At 38.7% G+C, this 18458-nt stretch overlaps 1 protein-coding gene across 2 annotated transcripts; it reads right to left on the bottom strand.

The window, feature by feature from the left end:
* Positions 1 to 8407: 8407 nt before the first annotated feature.
* On the bottom strand, positions 8408 to 13705 carry LOC122669991. Of its 2 annotated transcripts, XM_043866920.1 has the most exons (3): positions 13554 to 13705; positions 9780 to 10694; positions 8408 to 9743 (listed from the first exon to the last, which is right to left on the bottom strand). In XM_043866920.1, the coding sequence occupies exons 2-3, from the start codon at positions 10689 to 10691 to the stop codon at positions 8664 to 8666; spliced, it is 1992 nt and encodes a 663-aa protein (XP_043722855.1). In that variant the 5' UTR covers positions 10692 to 10694; positions 13554 to 13705; the 3' UTR covers positions 8408 to 8663. The 2 variants fall into 2 exon arrangements, with proteins under 2 accessions (XP_043722855.1, XP_043722854.1); XM_043866919.1 differs by having other exon boundaries at positions 8408 to 10694.
* Positions 13706 to 18458: the final 4753 nt, after the last annotated feature.

Raw genomic sequence — 18458 nt, 5'->3', positions numbered from 1 at the left:
AACAAACAGTGATTTCCATTTATGAAGGAGGGATCTGAAAAATTATATCGATAGTTTCCTTTGACTGCACAGCGCATTAGGGATCCATGAACTTCTCACCTTGTTGTATCAAATGAAGAGTGGTGATGGGAATTTCAACCATTGGATATCTAGGGAATGATTTGAATTGGTCACATGTCAATTTTTAGACTATGTTTGGTATGCATTCTTGGAACACATTCTAGGTCGATTTTGCATTCTCATACAATAAAAACAACTATTTTTATCATCCAAGAATGCAAAAATCGACCTATATGCTCTAATGTATTGCTATGCATCCTTCGGTTGTCCAAGTATTAGTATGTACTATCCTGGTAGTCTTGGATTTTTCAATATTTTATTTTGCATGTTAATCAATTTTGCTTTGTTTCAATTTGACATGTAAGGGACTAATTTCAAGCCCATTCTTGCCACATTGCAGAACTAGGTGTCCATCCAAATATTCTATAGTGGATTGTCCGTCCAGAAGTACCTCTAAAAAAGGGCATACCCAGTGCATGAGGGTCTCGCCCCTGTAGGGTATAGGGAGGATCATAATATACGCAGTCTTACCCCAACTTGCCAAAGAAGTTGTTTCCTAACTCAAACCCACAACCACTAGGTCACAATGGAAGAAGAACCTCTCGCTTGAACAAATTGAGTTAGGCAAGATATTTGGATGATGTATCTAAACTTATATAAATAGAAATAGTGAATTGGTCGATTCGGATTGGATTTGATCGTGACCAATCCCGATTTCCACCTATCCGACACGGCTTATTCACACCCAAAAATCCTAAAAATTCCTTGTTTTTAGATTGGAGGATCAATTCTAGGGTTCTTAAGCACCGATTCAAGCTGATTCCGAGCTGATCTGGATCGGATCGCTAATGACCAATTCCATTCCCGATTTCGTGTTTTAAAACCCTACGTGACGTTAAGGATTGTGACGCCACATTAACAAATAGCCATATTACCATATGATTTAGTCATAAGTCATAACCACTTAAAAAGTGAGTCTTGAGTCTCACTCGGTCCCTTTAGATCAGCATCCAAAATCTAATGTTAGCATCATATTTTATTTTTTTTCTTCTTACTTGTTTAAAATTATTTCCTCAGGATATGCCACCCACCTAAATATACTGTCCATCTTCCTATATTTGATTCTTCACCTAACTCCAATTTGGCTCTCCTCCAGCCGTGACGGGAGTTGAGGGTCCAGCCCAACAAAATAAGTATCCGGCTCCTCTCCAGGAAGCTCAGCATCTAGGGAGTGCCCAGGAGGCATCCAAGGGTTGGGCTGTGCCACACACATCTCGGTGCATGCCCAGGGATGTGTGCGGCACAGCCCAACGGTTGAATGTCCCTCGGCGTGCTAGGCTTCCTGGAAAGGAGCTCAATCCACGAAACAAAGGGGGGGTTTGGTCATTTCACATGTGGGACCCAGGTGGACCCCCTATGAAATGACCATACCCCCCTTTTTTGGTTGGGCTGGACCCTCCAGCTCCCACCACAGCTGGAGGAGAGCAGATCTCACCTAACCCAATCATTCATTCCACAATGTTTTTATTTTTTACTTCTTTTTTTTTAGGACAAAGTTGCCCTCCGCCCATAGAGGATTGTTCACCTACCATCCTAAGATTCACAAACCTCTCCTAAAGTGTTAGTATGTTCCAAATTACCCTCCCGATACCCTTTCCCACCCTGCAGTGAATGGGATCCGTGGGTAAGGGAAACTCGGTCCTTATTGTTTCATCAATCCTGTATTATCTATTGAAGAGATGATTAATTGGTTAAAGTAGTATCCTTTAGGTCATTGTAGTCTTGTAGGGGAAAAGCATTGAACTGTAAGGATGGAATAAAGCATAATCAAAGCCCCATCCTTGGTTCTATGGGAGCTATCCAACACAAGAATAATCATGATGACTATAAGAGGGAGGAAGGATCATCGCTATAGTTCATTATTAGCAAAATAACTTTAAAAGAACGAAGTTTTTCTTGTCGAGAAGGTTTAGACAGTTTTTCGATCGATACAAATATCAGTCACATGGTAGATTAGATGAAGTTAAAATTTGTGGACAGATAGGCCTAAAGGTATCCATTATGGATTCAACAATCGGATTGGTCGAGACTAATCCTGATTCCTGCCGATCCCCTTCCAAAATCTAGGGTTACGGCAGATTTCATCCAATTCTGACTGATTAGATCAATGCTTTTCCAGTAATTCATTGAATGGAAACTTAATTGAAAAAAATATCTCCAATTTGATAGTAACATGTGGAATCATAAAAACCACAATGGGGACTACCATCTAAAGAGTGAAGGTTGATGCTTAATTAAAATACATAACATTGATATATGAATGATTTTCATGTATTTTATACCATCAGGCTCATGAGACTGTAAGCATCCATCTGTAACTATGATAACATGTTCAGAACATTTAACAATCCATGCACAACCTAAATCAGGGAAAGGTCCTAAATGGTCAGTATGCCATAACACAGCTGCTCCTAAAATAGTAACGGGCTGCTGCGGAGTCCCATCATGCTTCAGCCCTGTAGACCTACCAATTTTTTGAATCCCTGATGCGATAGGTGTCGGCAGAGCTACTCGCAGCAAGGAACTCAAAATCAACATAGATCAAGCCATCTGGGATCTCCGGAAACTCCTTTACTGCTTTCAACAAGGCATATAGATCGATGAAGCATGCCCTTAGTGATTCGCTCCAGTGCGACAGTCATCCTTCTCAAACATTCTGTCATCGAGCTCAGTTGTGCCGAATATAGCCCAACATATCTTCGTCGCTCACTTCTCCCTCTGGTCCAGGCCTGCAACTCATCTCCCTTTCTTCCTCGTTTAAAACAGCAACCATGACAGGTGCACAGACTTTAAACTTCATATCAACATGCAGATCACTGATCACTCAAACACACCATCTGTTGGAAAACACAGTTGTACACTGATCATGCAATGCATGCAAAACAGGTGTTACAGACTTAGAGAAGCCAAAATGACAGATCATTGGTACTGATAATAGACAAGCAATGGAGGATAAATGACATGCTTCTTACATCTACTACCCCGGTCTGGAACTGAGTTCCTCTGCAAATGCAAATGTAGCTGAAACTGAATTCAGACATCTTCAAAGTACTAAGGAACAATTTCATATGTCTAAGAATTGCACCACAACCTTTACTACAACACCATATAATAGAGAGGGGGGGAGGGGGGGAATAACAGCCATGCTTCCCTTTTATTGTTAATAGAAAACCCACGCATTCAACTAGATTTAAAGAAAATGACTACAATCACCCCATCACAAGGGAAACAATCGGAAAATAAATATAACCCAAAAAAAAAAAAGGATCAAGAGGGATGAGCTATCCTAGTACTAACTATGATATCTATATATAGAGTTTCTAACATATAATTTCACCCTCTCCTGTGAAGCAGGGGGTAAGGCTGCATACATTTACACCTCCCAGAGCCTGCAGTAGCAGGAGCCTCGTGCACTGGGACGCTTTTTAATTTGACCCTCTTTTCAAGATCCACATCTATTTATTTAGATCCTTCTAATTTTACTGACTACATTTTTTTTTTGGGAGAAAATACCCATTTAGAAGTCGGAACATGTAAAAGTTAACGAAGCTTCAAGTGAAAACACTACAAAAGGGCTCCAAATGAAAACCTTGTGCCATAGTACAAATGGACTATTGTTTCTTCAGGCTCTACTTCTGTTGGGGTACATTAATCAGATCAAATATTTACTTGACAAGACAAACTACAAAAGGCATATTGTGTCTCAAGGTCTACTGAATGTTGGGGACTTTGATTAAATCAAATTACCCACTTGACAAGACAAACAAGATCCCCATGACAGTAGTAATCCATTAAGTATTGTTAGGGGTAGAAGTTGACAGTAGGAAGAAAACATATTAAATAAATACAATGAGGAGAGGTGATACTCAAGCATTACATAAATAACAGTAGTACTAATAAAGAAAATTAACAAGAATAAAATCAAACAAAAGACCTTAGGCCCAATGGAAGTTCACAATCACTAATGAATAGGAAGCTTCCACACAGAAGCAAAAACACAACCGCAGCCACACGTAAAATTTCAAGACAACTGATAGATAGAAGACCCTATATATTCGCCACATGTAAATTTCAGGCCCCACTTCAACCACGCTGCCCACCATGCAATTTACTCTTTCCTAGTACTTTTAGCAGCCCACATATAGGCCCTTTTAGGGGGAAAAATGGAGGAATAACAGAACTTTAAGAGAGATAGGGTAACACCAGGCTTTCTGTGCTTTACCAGTTCCACCCAAGGTATGGCATGGTAGATACGTCCCACATTCCATTCAGGGTGCCATATCCGGCAATTTTTCATAAAATAAAATTTTTGTAGGTACAGAACAGTGGCATACATGATAAATGAAAGAAAAAAAAAACTGTCTATAGATCTTTTTTTATTTTAAATATTGCAAAGAAGAATATAATTTAAAAGGCTTAGATCTAAACTATTTAGAAACCAACCTTTGTAAGTCTCATTGCTGCATCGTAAGTGACATGCTGTGTCTGTGTGTATCTTGTGCATATATGTAGACGTACATGCACCCATCATAGAGTCGTGATACCAAAGTCACTACTGCTTATACCTAACAATTTATACCCTGCACTCCTCTAGGGTATTGGTAGACAAACTCAAACTCCAAGTCATGACTCTTTATCAACTGAAGGCATGAATACGAGTAACTTTGTCATAAATAATATATCATACTCCAAGTCACAATCAACTTTGGCCAAAAGGGAAGTCATGTCTGGGAGCCATAACTCCAAGGGTCATGCATCATTCATGATTCATACATGAAAGCTGCATTTATTTGTCTTCAAGTTTTTTTGTTTTTTTGGGTCAAAGTCTTCACGTCTATTTTAGTGCTGCAAAATTGCATGTGATTCCTTTTCATACTGAAGCCTTTCAAACAGTTAAATGTTAAATTGATTTATACAGGAAACTCTGTTTCCTCTTGATTTCAAAGCTTCATTATGTGATTCCTTTTCATACTGAAGCCTTTCAAACAGTTAAATGTTAAATTGATTTATACTGGAAACTCTGTTTCCTCTTGATTTCAAAGCTTCATTATGTGATTCCTTTTCATACTGAAGCCTTTCAAACAGTTAAATGTTAAATTGATTTATACTGGAAACTCTGTTTCCTCTTGATTTCAAAGCTTCATTATCATTGGAGTGTTGTGGCATTTTGGACCCATATCAATCAAATCGGTATTCCGACTTATCTATCATAAGTTAACATGTACTTAAGTTACTAAAAAGTTTTGTGACTGGGAATGAGGAATTCTATCGAAGTTATGTCCTAGGAAATTATGTTCAGAAGAAGATTAGCAGTTGAGATGTACAAATCCTTTTGAATAACCAAAAAAAAGTTTATATAAATCCTGTCACAGGACTGCCCAATAAAATTTAGCTGAATAGAAAGTAGACCAAACAAAGACTTCATGTCTGAAATTTAAGCATATGACATCTTTCAGAGGCTTCAACCACAAACTTTGGACCCAAATGATCCTATCTAGCTACGTGTTGAGAGCAGACAACAGATTCAGGGTCCAATTCCACCCCAAGCGCGTGGAACTTCCAAAACTTTTCATAGCTGCTGAAATTGGTAGATTATAACAAGGAATAACAAAGAAAAAATGAATTCTACAAATAACTCAGAAACATCCACAGATGGAGATGCAAAAGGATGAAACTAACACAGCGTGGTGCATTTCCTGAAGAGACCAGTAACAGAATGATCCAAATAGAAGAAAACAACAATTACTGCAGCTGCATCAATGAAGAAAAACACAAAGTCCATTCTAATCAATTCTCAAAGTAATTCCACCAACTATGATACCCTCCCATGTCCTAGGCCCTTCTTAGTTCTTATATAGACTTAACATACAAAAAGAGCAGAAACTTGAAACTAAATTGAAAATTCAGATTATTACTAACCACTAATTGACCCAAAAAAACAGAAGATCACAATCTGTCTCATACGACTAAACCAAAATCCCCTGAAAAATTATAAACCACCCTTCATGTTACTATTCTCAATAAATAATCCTATATAGCAGCACTCATCATAAATAGCACACAAAAGCTTAAAACAACTTTTCGTCCCTCATTATCTCTTTCTTTCATTGGATTGTATACCAAGGATTTTTTAAATCATGGATAAGGGGTTCAACTTCTGTGAGGTGGAAACAGACAACTTGAACCACCTTTGGTGGAAGATCAGATAAATATCTTGGCTTCACTCATCCTCCACAACATGGAACTTTAGCAAAGGTGACGCAAGGTTGATTGAGCAATGGACGGTCTTGAAATACCCACTCCATGAACAGCCAGAATTCTGGTACTAGCCAAATGGTGGGCTCACCCATAATTGGTCAGAAAGTACCCAATTCTTGTTCAAATTGACTTAGGAATGGCCACCCCATAATCTCAAATTTTAGGCAAGTTGGTGGGTTAAGTATAAATAATTGTCACCTCTAAGTTGAAGTTGAACAGATGTTTCATAACCTGTTCAAACCCATAATCTCAAAATAAGAAAGGCTTCTTTCTTATAGGCTGGAATACTGGATCAACCAAGAAACCCAGTTTTTTAAAAATAGAAAGGTTCTGGTGACCTATCTGGAGAGGTAGTTACCTGTCCAAAGGTGGAAAAAAAAGGTTTCAGTCAAAACTTATTTAGCCACTATTTCTACTTTGCAATTCCTGCCTCGGTGACTATAAAGATTGGAGAAAATTTTTAGGACTTCCTCTGGAATGATCATGAGGACGATTCCAACTTCCATTTGGTGAATTGGACGTATGTAAGCCACAAAGCATGGGAAGATTGAACCTTAGAAGCAGAAAAAGAACCTGATAGCATTTGTAAGCAGGTCATTGTGGCAAAGTACAGAATGGCAGATACTTGGGATAGTGATCTTGACATTGACACACATAGTATTGGAAATTGGAAGAGCATCAAGAAGCAGAAAGAAAAGATGAAATACAAAGCTGGGGGAGTAAACAAATTCTAGAGAGAGAATTGGTATTTGGTTCATCCACTTCTTGAGGAATTACCAAATATATTTAATTTTTCTGTCAAAAGGCAGACTCGTTTGGCTGACCACATGAAATCTAGCTTCCTCATTATCGGTTGGCATACTCCATTCAATCCATTGCAATGCCTGAACAACTGGAAAATCACATCACTTATAAACTTGGTAAATATTTTACACAATACACAGGTCTTCATGGTGTTGAGGACAAGAAAATGTGGGGACTTTGGGAAGTAATAGAATACTTTCAATCAAGTTCTAATTCAAAGCCTTAGATGGAGACTTTTTTTCTGAATTCCCATCGAAGGCTATCTGGGTTAAAGGGGTTCCTTAGTCCTTCCAGTGTATGATTCTTCCTTTGAACAGATTTTCCTTATTGTGTAATCACTATAAATTGTTCACTCATAAAGTGCAAAGTAGTGAAGGAAAAAATAGTTGAATGAGCTGAAGTGGGTTGGTCAACTAAAGAGCAGATAAACTAAAACACTTGTGGAATATAAGGGTATTTGAAAATGAATGTAGCCAGCAATAAAGAATTGCTAAAAGGGAGAAGGATCTTATTATTTTTCTGGGTGTCTCAATGTAAAAAATTTAGTACAGAAAAACTGGCAGAACTTGTGTTCCTGCCTGCTGATTTTCTCATATCTTCTATATAATCTTTACCCTTTAAAAAAATCTTATACTTACCGAAAGGTTCAACAACAACAACAATAATGAGGAGGAAGAAGAATTTTTAAACCGGCAGATATGCAGACCGTTTGTGCAAGCTTCTCTTCACGGCGGATTTCAACTATAGAATCTTTTCACCTAGATTGATCACTAAAATGGCATTAAAGGTTTCACAAAAAATCATTATAGTAACCAATCTAGGTGAAAAGCTTCAACCTTCTCCTCTTTAAACTAACAGTTTCCACTCCTCGTCCTCACATCTTCTAATGCAACTTTAATTGTATAACCTACCTGTGGCCAAAAATCATCCACAAAGTAAGTTTTGCAATTTAGATTCAAGACCTAAACCCTCAAGAAGCAATACACCAACTAAGCTGTATTCGGATCAACAGAGGCACGTATGGATTGGGGCTGACAAGAAGAATGGCCCTGAAGAAAATTAAAGGGCAAAAGAAGATACCCGTAGCCGACCCTATTTAACTGGGATAAGGCTTAGTTGACCTGAGTTAAGCTGTACTGGGACCCGTGCCAATAGCAACATAGTGCCCACCAATAACTCTTTTAATTATACTCCAAAATTCATGAACCAGAACGAACAATATCAATAAAATGGAAGCTAGATAGTGAATTAATGTGTAGTTGTTAGCTGAAGACTTGAATACATGATGTATCAAAATAATGAAGAATGGTGACAAAAAAAAAAAAAAACTGCTTTATATTTTAGAAGAGTCAACGGTACATCATCGTGAGGACAATATCCCAAGGGTGTATATCAGCTTTGATCATATGTCAGTTCTGAATCATACCTGAAGCTCTCTCACTCAATCGTACAATAACTGTCATACTTGACATTTAATGATGCTACCTCTTTCTCTTGGCAGCCTTCCTCTTTTCCTGGCAAGGAGGTTCAATAGCTGCATCATGCTCATCTTCAGTGAGTTGTGTAAGCTGTAACATTCCCTCAGTGGCATCAAATGGCTGAAGTGGATCAACTGAAGCTTCTAGTGCTGGAACCACTTCATCAGAGAAGGATGTCCCAGTAGGAAACTCTAAATCTGCCACTACATAAGATTCTTTGCAATCACCAAATATCTTCTCAAGTGCCTTTTGTTTAGCAGTCCATGCTTTCATATATGAAATACTGTAATCATAAGTCTGCTGCATATGCTCCATGATTGCTGCTGGTGTGATTGACACGTGCTCTTTGACCATCCCCAATATTTTACTGCAAATAAATTCTGCATCTAACTGTGCATGGTCTTGGTCAGTGCTTGGGTTGACACAAGTATGGGGCCCTGCATATTTCGTAATCATAAAACACCCAACACTCTTCTTCAATGGTGCACGAAGTCTCCATGGACATCCCTCATTCTTACACTTCAAGGCCAACAATGATGGAGTTGACTCCAGAACAATGTACTCCCGATGTGCCTTAATAGCATACTCTTTCATAATGTGCTGTAACTGTTGCTTCGTTTGAAAGATTTGGCCTACATGTAGACCGGCTTCTACGTTCTCTAGAACAACTGGAAATCCTGGTACATGGTTACTAGCTACAGCATCATTCACCCAGTCATTGTTTGTGAACTCATTGGCAGGTCCCTGTTCAACATCAGCAAAGTTATTGGAAGAAACTACTACTGATAATGAGCCATTCCTCTCAATCTCATGTCTCTCCCCTACAGGATCCACATCCACCTGCACATACTCATTCGCAAGATGTCCATGGGGAACCTCTTCATCCTCATTCCCAACCTGAGCATGGGCAATTGCTTCTGACAGTAAGGCATTTCCTTCAGTCTCATTCACTTCCTGTTCACAATCCATCACCACCTCCTCATCTACGTCCTCATGTACATGATAGGCATGCCCCACCTCCTTGTCCTCATTTGCAACCTGGGCATGGGCAATTGCTTCTGACACCGAGGCATTTCCTCCAGTCTCATTGACTTCCTGTTCACAATCAACTGGCAACTCCTCATCTACATCTGCAACATGGACATGGGCCCTCTCATCTCCATCTTCATTTGCAGCATGGAGAATCGCTTTTGACACTAAGGTATTTCCTTCAGATTCATTCATTTCCCATTCACAATCTGCTGCCGCCCCCTCATCCACATCAGAAACATGTGCACGGGAATCCTCATCTCTCTCCCCATTTGCAACATGGACATGGGAACCCTGATCTCCCTCCTCATTTGCAACATGGGCATGGACAATTGCTCCTGACACTAAGGTATTTTTCTCCGTCTCCCAATCACAATTCACTGTCAACTCCTCATCCATATTCACAACATGGGCTTGGGACCATTCATCTCCCTCCTCGCCATATCCTACTGTAAGACAATCAAAGGCATCATCACTTGCCTCCATACCATACTGTTGGGAAGAACACTGAACCAGTCCTACTCCAGATCCAAGACAGCCTCCTGTTCCAGCCCTTAAACCACCGAGTAATGGAGATCCCCAGTTATCAGCATTGCCAAGTGATGATAGACTGTACTTTTTAGTATCCTTTGAGGGAATACTAGTGGACAGGGGATTATTCCTTTCATTGTCGATGTGTAAAGGGTATTTTTCCAAGTACAACTCCACCCCAACAAAAGTCTGTTTTCGACCCAATTCAAGCATAATCTCAGTAGAGTCATTGTCATCTATCTCATAGGCTATGTATCCTCTGGACACTGGAAACCTGCAAATCATCTTAATAAGAAATTGCCTCTGGCCATAGCCAGTTATCTCATACATCTTACCTAACAACTCCAAATGAGTAGTTCTATTGTTGACTCTAATACCCTTTAGTCTACCACCTTCATAATCTGGGCCCTGTGATCCGGTTGTTATCCTCCCCTCCCAATGACACATTAGTGTTACCATCTGGTCAGCCATATTCTGTCATTGTCAATAAAAGAAAGAATGATATGAACAAGTCAAAAACATACTGCCTCATAAACACCACATGACCACAAACCATTCACCACATACGTCCATGGACAACAATCAAACCATTGGACGACCATATCTTTCACAAATAGACCAAATCCCATCCAAAATCCACCCCCATTGACAACCATCAACCTGTAATCATTGGGTCATATCATCCATGGACATAATACATGTCCTCCCTAAACCAGATGCCAAACCCCACATTCATCACCATACTCCAAAAAAGAAAAAGAAGTACAGCTATTTAGGCCTGAAACCTTGGGCTTTCCAAGGTTTTTCATAAAGAGGGGGGGGGAAATGGATGTGAGCCTCAGAATATGACTTCCATAGTTCTCATCCCCGAAAAATAAAAAGACTAGACAAAAAAATACAGAAGATATGGCCCTGCAATTCAGGAATTAACATACCATAGGGGCAAAATGGGCCTAAACTAAGAACTGTTATTCCAACTTTATATTTAAAGGGAAAAGGAAAAGAACAACACAATCACAAAATTCAACCACATTCATTCCATCCACCCACAGACACAGTAATAGCTATGGAAGGATAAACTAAAAACCATTCACAAGGTGCCTTCATCAACCAAAACCCATTGATCGGCTTTCATACCATATGGACTAATATAGTTTTTCTCCATGATAACTACAACATACAATTTATTGACTGCCATGAAGCTGCCGATGGACACCAATGGATTTAACATCCCTTCCTTTAAAATATAAAACCCAAAACTATCATCATCATTCCCATAGCAGTAGCAATTAATTTTTAAAAAATAATTATATAAATAAAAAAACAAAAAATGTAAAACAGCAATGTACCTGTACCTATGAAATCAAGATTGAGGTCAACCGATCTACTGCCAGTCAAACCGAATCCTACAATTCAATAACAAAGAAAAGTAAGAGTTAGTCCATTTCCATTTTCCATTTTCCATTTTCCAAAGCAGTTTTCCACATCAATTTAGATCTCTATACTTGGACCAAAAATATATTTCCATGCAAGACATGTACCATTACTACCTAATGTCTGCCCATTTATTCTGGGAGAAGGGAATCAATGACTCAGCTCAGTGCCCATCACCAACTCCTAGTGAAGCACAACCCACCATTTCTTTTCCCCATGTTTCTAGACCAAAATTTTCTTTTAAGCTTCTTGTTTTCCATGAATTTAAGCGAAAATATTGCGCTTCTTCACTGCTCCTGTATGGGTGTCTTGAGTTTCCAGTGCTAGTACTAAAACCTATTAGAGACTTAAGATTTCGTAGATCTGCTAGTTATCCCTGAGTTATCATCTTTCGCTTTTGACTTTACTTTCTAGTTGTATCACTTGTTGCTGCACATTCGCATACCAACTATCAGCCTCTTTTCCCACAATCTTGTTCTCCAGTAAATAACCTCCAAACCTCACCTAGAACCTGCTCATACAGACCCCAATCATCTCTAATCCAAACCCTTTAAGGCCTAGAGATTGGGTGGGTTCTCCCATACTCATTGATTTTCTGTTATTTCACAATACAACCCCTCTACAGTTCTTAAATCATACTAATCTCTATAAACCCTAAACATTTTCACGCCATCAACCCAATAAAACCTAACCTTATTTTTTCTATAAGAACCAAGTTGTGTGAACTAAAGAGCAGATATTATACAACAACAACAACTCAGCCTTTTCCCAACTAAATGGGGTCGACTACATGGATCCTTACCCTCCAATTAACTCTATTCGAGGTCATATTTGATACAAGACCTAAGCTATGTATGTCTTTCCTCACCACTTCTCCTAGAGCCATTTTAGATCTGCCACTGGCTCTTTTAGCTCCTTCAATCTGAATCAAATCACTCCTTCGTATGGAGCATCTAAAGACCTCCATTAAATATGGCCATGCCACCTCAAACGACTTTCTCATAGCTTATTATGTATCGGAGCTACTCCCCAATCAGCTCTAATTTGATCATTCCTTACTTTATCGTTTCTAATTTGCCACACATCTATCTCAACATCATTATATTAGTTATAGTGAGTTAATCTATATGATGCTTCCTAACTGCCCAGCATTCCGCACCATACATCATACCCGGTTGTATGATTGTCCTAAAATTTTCCTTTAAGTTTTTAGGGATACGTCAATCACAAAACACTCCGGACGCACCTCTCCACTTCATCCATCCTATTTTAATTCTCTGTGAAACATCATCGTCTATATCACCTTCTTTATTTGCCCCGAAATACCATCATCAATTGCATTCTAAGTGGTTCATCTTGTTGTGGGAACCCTAGTCATACATCATTCAATTAAAAGGAAAGTCACATTTTTCTCATAATTTAAAGAAGGATAAACAAGATAACCTTTTTCAGCTAACACAAAATAATTTTGGAACCTACCATAACATGAAAATGATTAACTTACGATTGGAAAACTGAGGAATTCTTAACCACCATTCTGGTTTCTACCACAAAAATCTTGAATCCCGGAAGCATTAGCCAATCACGTTCAATATTAATTACATCGAATGCAAAATACAACACAGGAAAACAAATGACAAACTGCATTCCCAAGCAAAAACAGAAAATAAAAATATAAGAAGTATGAATATAAGCAACTTATGAAAAATTTGTGAACAACCACACTTTAACATAAATTTGGACTTTTTTTTTTTTTTTTGGGGGGGGGGGGGGGTGGGGACGGGGGGAGAGGATGGAGCATTATAATACCAGCACAAGTCGGCGTATATAAAAGAAAAAGGGAAGAAAACAAAAGCAATCCTCAAACTTATATACATATGAAAAAAGATAAATGATTACCAATATAGTGCAAAATTGGTTGTTCGAGCTGGAGCAAGGTAGAAGGCGAGTGAAAACATCGGATATCTCAGAATTCAGTCGAGCAGGCGTCTCTTGGGATTTCTGAAATAGAACTTAAGGGAGCATAGATGCTTGAAAACGGTTTCAACACAGAGATAACAGGTGTGGAAAAATGAAGAAGAAGATGCATAGCTGCAAACACAGAGAATCTGAGATACAGAGATCAGCAAATCTCACCGGCTCCGGAACCCTGACCTCAGGACTCTAAGTGTGTCCAATCATGAGACTGAAGAGGAAAAAAGGATGTTTTTTTTAAGTAATCTGGTGAGTTTAGAAGTATGTGGAGGTCAAATTCACCAGCAATCAAACTCTCAGATGAACGTCGATTGCTGTATGAGGATGGAGAGGAATGTGACCCGTAGGTTGAAGGCCTTCGACAATTGCAGTGTCATCTCGTCTTCCTCAAACTTAACACATACAGTGGGTATTGGTCCGAAGGCTATGAGTACTACCACTCTATCAGGGAATCGCTGGTTTCCCTCGTTTTCTATCCAAACACGAGCGCGTCGAGAGAATGTGCAATGCACAGTATAACTGAACCCCTCCAACTCCACAAGGTAGCAGCACGTCAGGAGGTCATGGAATCGATTCTACTACTTCACATGGGCCGTGGGCCGTGGGCCGTGGGCCTTGTATCAATTATATGGGCTTTTGTTCTTTCTTTAATTAAGGTTGTGTTTCTTATGCATTTTTTGAATGCATTCTAGGTCAATTTTGCATTCTTGGATAATCAAAACAATTATTTTTATCATCCAGTAATATGAAATTGACCTAGAATGCATTCAAAAAATGCATACCAAACACAAGCTTCATACTCCATTCCATTAAAAATGTTGAAAAGCCACATTTTTCTTTTTTTTGGTGAAGGAGAAACCACATTAAGTATGTTTGATATGTCACACTTAGTTTCTATTTTGTTCTCCAATCCATGTATAGAACTTCAAATGATGCCCATGGTTTAAGAGTGAAGCAAGGGGATCTAGCTCCTCTCCATCGAGTCCATTGCCCAATGAGGCATCCAACAACTGGGTTGGTTGTATGCGTATTGAGCCCCTTGCATGCACACATTCCAGCGCGCACCTAGTAGCCCAGTTGTTGGATGCCTCATTGACGCACTAATTGGAGAGTAGCCCGATGCTAAAGCAAGGTTGGATATATTTGATTTGTCCCAAACTCACTTCTAATAGCATTACGTGAAGGGAATTTTTTATTGACCCCCTCAAGGTGACAAATAATTTGTGGCCTTATTTTTTTGGATTATTTTCAAATGCCTCCCTAAAAATGGTCAAACTTATAATTGCCTCCCTGAGTGTTCATTATTTTCACGTACACCCTTGCTTTACAAGTTAAGTACCAATATAGTCTCTCCCATTAGTGAGAGACGTTATGTTATAACGGATCCTAGTTTTTAAAAATTTATAGATCATTCTGCCCCCTTAATAAGATAGAATGACAAAAATACCCTTATTTGAAAACAAAAAAACAAAAAACCCTGCAACTCATTTTCCCCAAATCGTTTAGGGTTTAGAGAAGATGAGTTTTTGAATCTGAAATGGAACAATTTCTTGCACACTTACCCAGTAATTGGACGAGATGAGTTTGTGTCACGCAAGCTATCACAAATTCACGACCCCAAAACCTGCAAGTGTAATCGTGTCTTTGTGGAACTTGCTCTGCATCAGTGCATGTCGCTCATTCCAAGTTTGCAGAACAGACTTTACTTTCTACCAAAGCAACTTCCTTACCTCCTTCTGAGAGAGAGAGAGAGAGCAGCTCCGTCATTGAAAGAAGCGGAATGGACAAAAAATCGACAACGACGACGACACATCAAAACACAACCTAAAATTTTTTCACTTTAAAATACTATAATCTAAGCCTCTCTGATTTGGTAATTTCGGCCTGCTTCTTCTGCTAAGCTCATCAACCAAACCTGTTAGGCCAGGCCACCCGAGGAAGGAAGAGAGAAGAAAAAAGAAACAAAAAAAGAATTATGACCACTGCCCTTGACACCCACAAGATAGAAAACCAAGTCTCAAAACTTGCAGACTTGACCCTTCACATCGATTAATCAATCCATTACAAAGAACGAGGCTACCTGGGTTCGATTCTCACTATATCTTTTTTAAGATTTTAAAGTGAAAGAGAATGGATGGTGGAGCAAGCAACAAACACCCAATCGAAGGCGGATCTCTCTTAACTCCTTTACTCAGTAGCTCTTCCTCTTCAGCAGAGATAAACATCAACAGGGTTAGCAAGAAATGCAAGGGTAAATTACTGGGTAAGTGTGCAGGAAATTGTTCCATTTCAGATTCAAAAACTCATCTTTCCCAAACCCTAAACGATTTAGGGAAGATGAGTTGCAGGGTTTTTATTTTATTTATTTTTTCAAATAAGGGTATTTTTGTCATTCTACCTTATCAAGGGGCAGAATAGTTCATAAATTTTCAAAAACTAGAATCGGTCATACCACAAGGTCTCTAACCACGGGGGGATTATATTGGTATTTAGTTTGAAAAATAGGGGTGCATATACAATTAATGAAAATTCAAGGGAGCAATTATAAGTTTGACCATTTTCAAGGGGGCATTTGAAATAACCCTATTTTTTTTATCCTTTTAGTATGACATGATTTTTTAATTTTTAATGAGGACAATAATGTCATTTCATATGTATTCTAAAAATATGTATGAAACAATGACACTTTTTTTTTTATTTATTTATGGGAAAACAGATGCTATATTCACATTAACAAAAACGTACGTACATCATACAGAAAAGGTGCAGGGTGAGATTTGGTCCTAACTAAAGACTTTGTAAAGGATCCCAAGGCAGCCGTCCAGTGATTGTGCCTGTGTGAGATAGGTACAGTGGTGAAATTTGAAGTTAGTTCTGCTAATTCGAGATAAGAAGAAAGGACCGACCAAGGTACCCCAAAATTATGTCCTGATTGCAAAATTAGACTAAGGCTAAAATTGGTAACCCAAATTTCTTTTAATCGTATCCCCTCCTGGAGAGCGTGTTTTCACCCCTGCAAGATTCCTATCAGCTCAGCTTCCTTCGAGTTAGTTGAACACGAAAATCCTGCAAATATTAAAACACTCTTGCCATCTAACAAAAAGCAATACCCCCATCCGGTTAGTCCCATTGATGGTTCAGAAATGCCTACGCAGCAGAGAACAGGGAAGTACATATCGTCGTTAAACAATTGGGGAGTGAAAAGTGGAATGCATTGTGTAGATTGGTTGTGATCCAAATGGAGTGCATTCAAAGTAGGGGGAGTGAGATCTAAATAGTGCATCCAGCAAGTAATATTTGATAACACCAAATGAGGATCAGCAGGGGTTAATCCACGAGATACCTTGTTTCTCACAAACCAAACGAAATAGCAAGTTAAAATAACAACAGAAAAATACCAATAAGCAGTGTTTAAATCCAGGGCCTTAGAAGTGAGGAGGGAAGCATAGAGATGTGCCAAAGAGGGGTTGCTAAGGTACTCCGTTCTCCGTCCGAGGGGCCCAGACGCCCAAATACGCTTAGTCCATTCACAAGATATAAAAAGATGCCATTGGGTTTCATCACGAGCACCACAGAGAAAACATGTAGGCTCGATCAACAACCAGTGCACGATAGTATCCTTGACAGGTAAACCTGCATGTAAAACACGCCAAAAAAATATTTTAAATTTCAAAGGAATTTTAAGCTTCCAGAAAAAACGCCACCATTTGGAAAGAATCTGGTCAATATGAAAATGAGAAAGCAGGTAAGAGGCAACTTGCCGAGTGGAAAACGTCCCATTTTTTGTCAATGAGCATTTCCACTGGTCCTCAGATGCTGAAATGCACACCTTTGAAATTTCAGAAGCGAAACTCACAGGAAAAGAAGTGGCAAGTAATGGTAGATTCCATTGTGAGTTAATAACCAAATCGCTTACCTTGCAGATCGAGGCTGTCCGAAAAGTATGGGGGAGGCAGCCGATAAAAATGACACATTTTGATAATTATATTTTTGACTTATTTTTTAAAACTCTTTTATATCTCTATCTTAAATAATTTTTGTAAATAAGACAAAAGACAATTAAAAATACATCCATAGAGATGTCCATAGAGATGTCATCAGACTCAGATGTAATTTAATTTAATTGAAAAGCAAATAAAAAGTTTTATTTTTTGAGGATAAAACAATAGCACTAGATCCTTCCCCCAAAAAAAAGAAAAAAAATTGCATAATTACAAGAGAGGAAAACAATCAGTCCAAACAAATCAGCTTCCATATGAAAAGCACAAACCTAACAATCAAATGGGCTCCATGAATCACATGTTTAGAATGGCAGCTCAAGAAGTGTTCAAATTTTGTGAACATGTCCAGATCTCCACCTACTTGAGGTGAATCCGACCATAATGCATTTTGCTTCATGGTTACATAAAAGGTTCAGGAAAATTATAGGGAATCAATTACATTAGATAAACCGGTTTAAATGGCCGGTTGAAATACAAAGGGAATAAATTAAATTACATGATTGAGATTCAATCCATCTTGAAAACTAAACCAGCTACCAACCAATTGACCATATCAGCCCTCCATGTGGCATCCCTGGATAAGCTATTAATGCAAAACATTGTTGTGGCCGGTTCAGTCCCTTCTCTTTCCCTGTGACTTATGCCCTTCCAAGCAGTCCAACCCTTACCATATGAAGCGGGTTCAACCTTCATAAAACCAATTTCTAACCGTTTTCGTATCCGGTGTAACCTAATCTTTGGCCTAAAACAGACATTATTGGGAGAGAGAGAGAAAGAGAGAGATAAAGAACTTCTCCTTACTCAAATGTAATGAATCATGATAAACAAA

Source organism: Telopea speciosissima, chromosome 7 (assembly GCF_018873765.1).
Source record: "Telopea speciosissima isolate NSW1024214 ecotype Mountain lineage chromosome 7, Tspe_v1, whole genome shotgun sequence".
NCBI classification, from domain to species: Eukaryota; Viridiplantae; Streptophyta; class Magnoliopsida; order Proteales; family Proteaceae; genus Telopea; species Telopea speciosissima.
Note: the sequence above shows the minus strand (reverse complement) of the source record. Positions and strands in the feature narration are given on the sequence as shown.